This window comes from Hippocampus comes, unplaced genomic scaffold, assembly GCF_001891065.2.
Source record: "Hippocampus comes isolate QL1 unplaced genomic scaffold, H_comes_QL1_v1.1 scaffold158, whole genome shotgun sequence".
In the NCBI taxonomy this organism is placed as follows: Eukaryota; Metazoa; Chordata; class Actinopteri; order Syngnathiformes; family Syngnathidae; genus Hippocampus; species Hippocampus comes.
This window is the reverse complement of record NW_017805548.1, coordinates 2009585-2018703: the sequence shown is the minus strand read 5'-3', so window position 1 is coordinate 2018703 and position 9119 is coordinate 2009585. Positions and strand designations below refer to the sequence as shown.

Genomic DNA, 9119 nt, shown 5'->3' with positions numbered 1-9119 from the left:
GTGTGTGTGTGTGTGTGTGGGCAGGCGCAAACATCCACTTTTTCCTTTCTAAAGTCGCACTGCAGCTACGCTGTTATTTTGTGCTTGTATGTCAGTGACAGATGTGAGTGCATAGAAAAATACACAGAATGGGCTCATCTGGTGTGTGCACTGCGTTTATGTGCTTGTGTGACTGACTTGGTGCAGGCAGCCACGTGTGCGAGGAAATGTGCGTCGGGGAATTCGTGTTCACCAAAAGACTTCCTCTGTTGGCAAATTCTTATTTTGTCATACCTACCAGGTGTCAATTTTTGTTGTCAGCTTTGAATTGTTTTCTGTCGGAACCAAAACATGGATGGATATTTACTTTGGTTCACTCAGAAATTCTCAACCCACGAGTGAGTCGTCTCTCATTAAATAAATACAACGCAAGTAAACTTTACTCAAAAACTCTCTACTTTGAATTTCTGAGTATTGTTAAACTTTACTCGATTTTTTTTCAAGTAAATATCACTCCAAATTTTGTTCAGCCTACCCACTTTATTGGTGCGTTGAAACAATCAAATGAGATCCATAACAAAAGCGATGAACACAATCCTGCTTTTGCCGATGGAATGCTCAGTTTGTCATCGACAGAGAGAGATTCATTTCAAGATATGTGTCTTATTGTGGCATACGTATGGCTTGCTGTGTCATAGTGTGTGGGATTGCATCTTGCTGTGGGGTGTGGCGACCATATTTAGCAACAAAATTGCAATCCACTGCCACTAGAAAACATACAAACCAAAATGTTTTTCGCAGCGTCAATCGAGACTACATTTTTACCTGTCCAATAGAATAGGGTTGCATTGCACGTAACCTCGTGTTGTGAGCGAACAAGTCTAATGTGGGATTGTTGTTGCTATTATGAAGACACTTTCTCATGTTGGATTGTTTCATTTTTTTCTGCAGCGTGAAGAGGCTTTCAATCTGAAGACGGACTTGTCACTAGAATTGGCAAAGCTGAAAGACGAGCTGGGTAAGCACTCTCAAATCAATAATATTTACAAATGATGCACAATGTGTCCCCCTTATTTCTGTTTTTAGTGGTGAGGTGCAATTCTGCACATCTCTGAGAAAAGGGAAAAGCGAGCTGTGGGGCACCTGCGCAGCCTGTTAACCCGTCTCTCAACCCATACATACTGCACGCTGTCTTTTCTGGTTGTTGTATTTAGATTGACAGCCAAGGCAACATGAAACTAAAGTTGTGTGCCAGGGTACCAAATGCAGATGTTATTTCTGGCTTGCTCTGCATTAGTAGATGCCACCCTCCGCACATCGGCACTCATTCATTGGGCTAATCTGAGTACTCGGTACAGCACTCAAACAGAGTGCACCGTGGGCACGGCAAAGTTGCCCAGACACAAGCGCGTGCATGCTCGCCCAAATTGGATATGATCATAATTGCCACTTTGCAGGACAGACATGAAGAGAAAACAGTACACAGTCAAAAGGCCATGGGGAACTTTGGAGCATGCTGTGAACAGAGACATGTCCTATTATTGAATGCAATCCTTCCTCCCGCCAATTATTTAGTCTTTGATATTGAAAAGACTCAAAAATGATCCAAAGTCAGGAAAGTGGCAGTGATGCAGCTGTGTATTTTGAAAAGACGGCATGGACAGTACATGCCAAACCTCTTAAGACTGTGCAGAGGAACGGTCGTTTCGAATTTGGGGCTTCATATTCATCCAATCATACTGGTTGGAATCTATAGTACCACACTGTTTCATTTTTGTTTGTTTTTTTATTTGGTGTTTAAACATTTATTTATTTATTTCATTGGGACAGTGCACATTAATCAACACAAGAATAAACAGTGAAAATGTGCCAGACTGAGCATAAATGTTATTTTTCAGCTCTAGTCCCAAGGGAGGTTTCTGAACATAAACATAACATAAACAGTTGACATAAAATAACACAATTAAATAACACAACTGAACATAAAACACGGGCAGTCATGCAATCTTACCCACTTCTCCTGCATACGCTTTGTTTTTTGAAGCATTTCTAGATGAAAGGAGGGAATCAAAGTGTCCTTTTCACCAGTGGATCAGAGACGTCATGCTCAAAATGTGCACACGTCTGCTACAAACTAAGTTTGAAAGTAAACAAGAAGTTGTAGCATCCATTGACGAAAAAAGAGATAGGTTCACAGTGGTAATTTTATAGTTTGAGCCCTGCGAGTCCCAGGGACTCGCTGATCAGAAAAGTATGAGTCCCATTATGCATTTAGAGAGTCCCAAATTTCGAATTTTGAAATGGTCTACTTATTCAATTGCAGATGATAATAACACAAACAACAACAATATACATTGATAATAGGTTTATTTCTTATAAACAAATGCTGCAAAAATTTAAATAAGATAAGATAACCTTTATTTGTCCCACAATGGGGAAATTTGCAGTCTACAGCAGCAAACAACAGCAAAATAATTACATTAATAAATACAAGATTTGCTGAGACATAGGTTCTTATTTCATCCCATGGTTCGGTCTTTGAGTTCATAAATTCTCCTCTCTTTACTCTGCTTCCAATGATTCAAGGCTTTCTCAAAGTCAACTTATCATCGCAAAAAACTATCCAACTTTAGCTGCTTCCTCTGTGATATCTCCGCAATAAACTTTCGCAACACTTGTTCACAACACTTGTTTTAACGTTACACAACTTGGCAATCGTCTGCCAATCTCGCCAATCTCGTCTTGCGAGAATGGAAATCTCGTCACGCGGGATTACTTAACGCGAGATCAACAACAACAATGGCGGCGATTGTCAAACTGCGATCGTTGGTGGAAAAAAAAGATGTACCGTAGTTTTTTTTTTGTTTTGACTGAGAAATTTCCTTGCGTTCCAAAAACACATATTATTTTGAACTGTGCGTCCCGCGGGAAAATTATCCGTCTAGGACGCGGGACGCAGAGGTAACGAGATGGCTGGGTTCACTTCTTCTGTCCCATTCAAATCCGTTTCAATTCCAAGCGGCGACTCTCTGTTCCAAATACGCATCTGTGCTCCACGCCGACGCTCCTCTTTCCTCATCCTCAACTTCAGTAGCCATCCATTCAACCGCACCAGCGCAGATTGTCCAACAGTGCTGACATCTCCGCTAAACAAAACGGGGCTGTGAAAAATGATGCCCATTATAGGTGCAAAAAACAAGCACCTCGGAGCTGTCCAGCGACAACAGTAAAATACCGCCAACATTCCTCCCAATGAAAATCAATGATGGTACACGCGTGCTGCTGAAAAGGCACAACCACGGAGCACTGATTCTTCTCTTTTGACAAATGTTGTGGCCAAAAACGCTGAAAACAGTTCACATCGGGTCCACACGAAGTAACAACAAACACAATGTGACAAAATAAAAAACAAGAACAACAAAAAAGCAAAGCTCTTGAAGAGCACTTGCCGACTGCTGCCAACTAGGGCGCCGTCTTGGATCATGGATGGTTTTACTTCATTTATGATTTATATGTTTTGCATGAATCTACCACCTGCACAAATGTAACAAGTGTTTCCCAAAAACTGCATGAAGGCTTTACGAGTATGAAGCATTCACTCGCACTCAAAACCTTTGCGAGAAAAGTAAACACTGATTCTCAAGCATTTTACGTGCAAAAACACTTTGCACTCTTCCCACTTTCATTCCATCATTTGTCGCACCACTGGCTCTAATCTTTCTTGTACGGCGGCGTTTGACCTTTGACTCAGGTCTTTGCACACGGGGCTGAAGAATGTTTGCAGTGTATAGAGCGCTGCTGTCTCACACACACACACATACGCACGCACGCACGGCCCGCGCACGCACACACACACATGGACAGACAGACCAAGCTGTTAGTAAAACCTTTATAATCCTGCAGTGAGTTTTAACAGGAACAACCTATCGTATCCTGTTCAGCGCTTTAATAGTTTTCCTGTGACATGTTACAGCCTAAGGCAGGGGTGCCCAAACTTTTTTGACCTAAGATCTACTTTTCGATCAACCAACCTCCCGCGATCGACCTGTTGGCGCGCACATACGCACGCACGTACACACGCATGCCATGATGAGCAATAGCCTGACGCTGAGGCACGCGACGCACTTAGGCAGCCTGTTACCGATTGTAGCTCACGCATACCGTTTTAAAATGCTTCCATCGGCCCTCCAGATTGCCAATTTTTGCCCGTCCCCTCAGTGAATTGTACAAAACAAACTCTGAATGAGGATAATGATAACGATAAAAGTTATAGCGCAACAACTCTGATCACAAGCTGCAACTGCAGACTGCTGAGCGCTAACAACTTCCGGTGACGCAGTCACACGTCACCGTAGGTGAAAGATTCATTCATTCATTCATCTTCCGAACCGCTTGATCCTCACTAGCGTCGCGGGGGGTGCTGGAGCCTATCCCAGCTGTCTTCGGGCAGTAGGCGGGGGACACCCTGAATCGGTTGCCAGCCAATCGCAGGGCACACAGAGACGAACAACCATCCACGCTCACATTCACACCTAGGGACAACTTAGAGTGTTCAATCAGCCTACCATGCATGTTTTTGGAATGCGGGAGGAAACCGGAGTACTCGGAGAAAACCCACGCAGGCCCGGGCAGAACATGCAAACTCCACACAGGGAGGCCGGAGCTGGAATTGAACCCGGTACCTCTGCACTGTGAAGTCGACGTGCTAACCACTGGACTACCGGGCCGCCCCTAGGTGAAAGATGACCTGCTTTATTTTATTTATTTTTTTAAATACGTTTTGTGAAAGTGAGACTGATAGAATGAGGGCGCAGTGTGCATTAACACAAAAAATATATTACTAACATGCACCGAAACACAAATGTTTGTTTGTTAGTTTTTTTTTCCCTCTACACTCGGATCGACTTGGGACCAGTCCTTGATCTACTCGTCGATCGCGATCGACGTAATGGGCACCCCTGGCCTAAGGTCACCTGCTCTATCTGTCACAACTGTCTAGCCTAAAAATGATTGGCTCTCTCGGTTTGTTTTGTGTGGCCTATTCTGGGCTGAATAGTTCTGAATGAGCGCCACAGCAGACGTGTTTCTATTTGGGAGATACAATCACCGGCCGCGATAATACACGCGTTCATACACAGCGTGTCGCCCGTCCTGTGAGGTGAAGCACGAGTTGAAGTTTATGGTTGCCTCAGCTGTTACGGACTTTTTGTTTCCATCACCACTGCAGCAGCTGCACACGCACAAAGCACACACACTGGGAGTTCCATTCAAAAGGTTGCAGCAACTGTCACAACCACAGCTGGTAGTTACTACATCGAGTCGAAGCCAAAGTTTTGATCACAGCTACTGTACGTGGTTGATGTCTAGCTATCTTTGTCCGTACAAACAGCTGTCGTGTACAAGCTGACACATTGAAGTGAAAGCCATTGCTGCATAATCTGCAGTGTGCAGGCAGTATTAGTCAGTAACCTACTCAACACGTTTTTTTCATCGGAGAGGCGAGTAGACTTTTCTAAATGATTTTTTTCAGGTTTTCATAATAATAATAATAATAATATATGAAATATATTTGTGAATTAAGGGTTGGATTTAGGAACAGGTGGACATTTTGTCTGAACAGTCATATCTATAAATGACAAATGACATCTCAAATACCTGATGTGCGCGTTAAAAAAAAAGATATTTTTTAATCAGTGTCAAAAATACATTTTGCGACACATAAAGCCATCTCTGATTAAAATTTGCTGTTGACTGGTGTAATAAAGGGCAGTTCAAACTCTTCCAGCTTCTGAGATGGAATGTACATAATTCAGTGTGTCACTTGCTGACAGGTAAGAGAGAGAGAGAGAGGTAGGCACGCATCTGCTTGGGAGAGTTGAATTAGTCACGAAAGGGATGAGTTCTGCTTCATTATTCCTCGCTCGCTGGCAAATGTTTCGGTCCGGATCACCCGTCGTCGATGAGAGTCATGAAACTGGAATGTGGTTGACACGCATAGAAAGCCAGTTTGTTACCTGTTGAATGCTCTCCCTCCTCACACCTGCTTTCACAAATTGCTTGTAAGCTCCTCCGAGCACTTGATTTAATTACGGGAAGAAAAATGTGGTTCTTCAAAGAGTGCCCGATTCTTAGTCTCTCACAACTCAGAGCTTGTAAAGTTCACATTGACTACACCGCGCACATGGCAGAGAAGTCATTGTTTATCATACCACCCACAGTCAGTTTCGTGAATTAAACATGCAAATGTATACAGACCCTTGTTCAACACGCTCAAAGTAAAAAGTAGCCTTTTGCTAAGCTTCATTAATAAGATGGTGACTTTTTCACTTTTTCTTTGCTGTCATTTGCTTTCATGTCTATCTCATGGCCTCTTGATTCGCTAGCTAACAGCCAATCAGAGTGATCAATTGTCACTGACATCCTATTTCATTTTGCATTACCGCTGCGCGATGGCTCATTCAAATTAGATTCAAGAAGTGCAATGACACATCAAACTCTTAAACCATGACAATTCGAAACATTGCTTTTCACTTTGATTTGTTCCGGCCTGTATTTCGAGTGAGTTGGGCATGATTGGTTGCCTGTATGTGTGCATTTTATTTCATGAAATCCTGGTTGTGGATGGTAGGATAAACAATGACTTTTGGCTCTTGTTGATTGTGTCTGTGGTGTGAAATAATACCCTTGATTATAATTTTCTGTACAAGTATCAAATATCCCACTTTTTTTCAAAGATTCTTGAATATTCTGTGTAGCTCATTTGTACCAATACTTAGAGACAATGGCCGACAAACACTCGCTTTTCAAAAGTGCAGTATTCCCAATGAAATGCTTTAATTTGCTTCATTACAAACAGGATGTCAAAACTCGTGCTCCTTCAAAGTGGCCTGTTGAGATGAGCCGCACACCTGCCACTGGCGACAATTAGTCAAGACTTCCGGATCCACGATGCAAATTAATTCGTGTTGTCGAAGTGCACCGCTGAACGTCTAACGCAACTCATTCTCATGTCTGCGCAGTGGCCTCGTCTCAGTGCTGTGACCGTTTGCATAAGGAGAAGGAGGAGGCACGCATCAATTTGGAGGAGGCCTTGAAAAAGGTTGATGAGCAACACAAGGAGGAACTGGTGCAACTGGAGGACAGGTGGAGCCCCTCAACTCAGAAAATTGCTCATTTCTACATCCAAACGGATTCTTATTCTGTCTTGTTGTGTGTGTGTGTGTGTGTGTGTGTGTGTGTGTGTGTGTGTGTGTGTGTGTGTGTGTGTGTGTGTGTCAGATTAAGGAGTTTTTACCAAACAGAGTGGGACAAAGTCCATCAAACGTATCAGGAGGAGGCTGACAAATGTCGCATGTTCATGGAACAACAGGTCAGAGAACATAACACCAATCAGCTGTTGGTAACATCTCAGCCAAATCCGAAAGCTGAGTCTTTTGACTGTAGTGTCTTAAGGTCAGGTGTGAAGTAAACCTGGACAACCATCTTTTCAGTAATACTCAAACTATTTCAAGCGTACTTTCATTTGTTTTTTTAACACAAACTCACCCAGGTTCATAGTTCGACCCATAGCAACGCGCTTAACCACGAAAATGCTTTTGTTCTGCAATCTCCGGCGAGCGACGTCATTTACAGAATGCCGAATTGCCAGGCAGCCATTGTAGTGCATTGTTGATTGCCCCGTTAACTGCTCTTTGCCATTGTTATCGAGTTATTCGGCAAAATGCGTGTGGCCATGCACTGTTCGCGTTCAGGCAAACAGTTGTTTTAGTAACCAAAAGAAAAGAATGGAGCACGTAAATGGACCAGAAGATTGGAATATTACAGTTTCGTCCTCGAAAGCGAATGAATTTCACGCCGGTGTCGACAAGCATTCTTTGTAACAAGCGCTTCGTAGACCTCTGTTTTCTCAACCGGATTTGAAAAAAGGTCGGTGTGATAATCATTGAATAAATCTGGCTGTTGTTTATGAAAACATTAGATTCGAAGTCCTATACGTGTACATAGATGTAATCCTGTATGAAAACACTCAAACTATATGAGTGCATGGATGGAATCATCTGTCATGGTTTGCAACTAACAATGCTGCCGATATCATGTGCGGAGTGACCGACAACGCAACAGAACTACCTTAGCAATGACAATGTCGGACACCAGCCCACTATGACGTGTGCTCTCCGTGCCAGTAGGAATGCATGGACCAAGTTGGTAATCCCGTCATGCGCAATTTATAGCACGGCACAGCCTTGAAATGCAAACAATAACGCTAGGATAATAACTGCAGCCTATATAGTTGACCATTCTTCCAGTCCCCCATGTCAGGCTGTTCAGGCACATTTTCCGCATTCTGTGCATCTGGCTCATACGTGTATGGTTCACCATACAGCTTGCTAACAACCAAATTGGCCCGAACATCTTCAACAAAGAAGGTGTGTGTTACAGTTAAAATTGAATATTTTCCCTCCACTCATGCACAAACACTGCAGTTGGCACTCTTGTCATAGGCACAAGGTAACAAGGAGGGTTGGGCAATTTTATCACGTTTTCGTCAGCTAACAAAGCAGCAACTAATAAGCCAAACTAGACAAATGACACACACAACCTGCCATTTGAATACAAATTGATTGTAATTGTTTATTTGTTAAAATAACAGAGACATGATCATGATAACTGGAGCGACAAATATATCAGGGATCTTATTTTTATCCTCACTTGTGTTGTCTGAAAATGAGGGACCCAAACAATGACATAGCAGATCAACAATGTTACACTCACACTGGATCCTACGCACGTTTTGCTGAATCGGATGATCTGATCTTTACGTTCATATGGAAAAAAAACATACAGTGAAACTCCTCTACAACGAAATCATGTTTGCAGCAAGAAATTTTTCACAACAGGGGGTTTTTCACTGTAGCAAATTTGATCTCAGATGTAAACACACACACACACACACACACACACACACACACACACACACACAAACGTATGTGTACACGCACACACAAACGTATATGTACTCTATTTTTATTCCAATAGTGCATAAGTATGAGCACACACTTATTTGACACTTCATATTGTCAGTGTAGAAAGAAAAAAAGGGAAAGAAATTGCGAAATTTACAATCAGCATTCACTTTCACT

At 42.6% G+C, this 9119-nt stretch overlaps 1 protein-coding gene across 4 annotated transcripts in view; it reads left to right on the top strand.

Annotated features, from left to right (window-relative positions):
* mtus1b (microtubule associated tumor suppressor 1b) overlaps positions 1-9119 on the top strand; it is a 100486-nt gene that overhangs the window by 85071 nt on the left and 6296 nt on the right. For all 4 annotated transcript variants that reach the window (XM_019879668.1, XM_019879665.1, XM_019879667.1 and 1 more), the window contains 3 exons: positions 931-997; positions 6999-7122; positions 7258-7348. In XM_019879668.1, coding sequence (XP_019735227.1) covers positions 931-997; positions 6999-7122; positions 7258-7348 — 282 coding nt within the window. The remainder of the gene's footprint in view (positions 1-930; positions 998-6998; positions 7123-7257; positions 7349-9119) is intronic.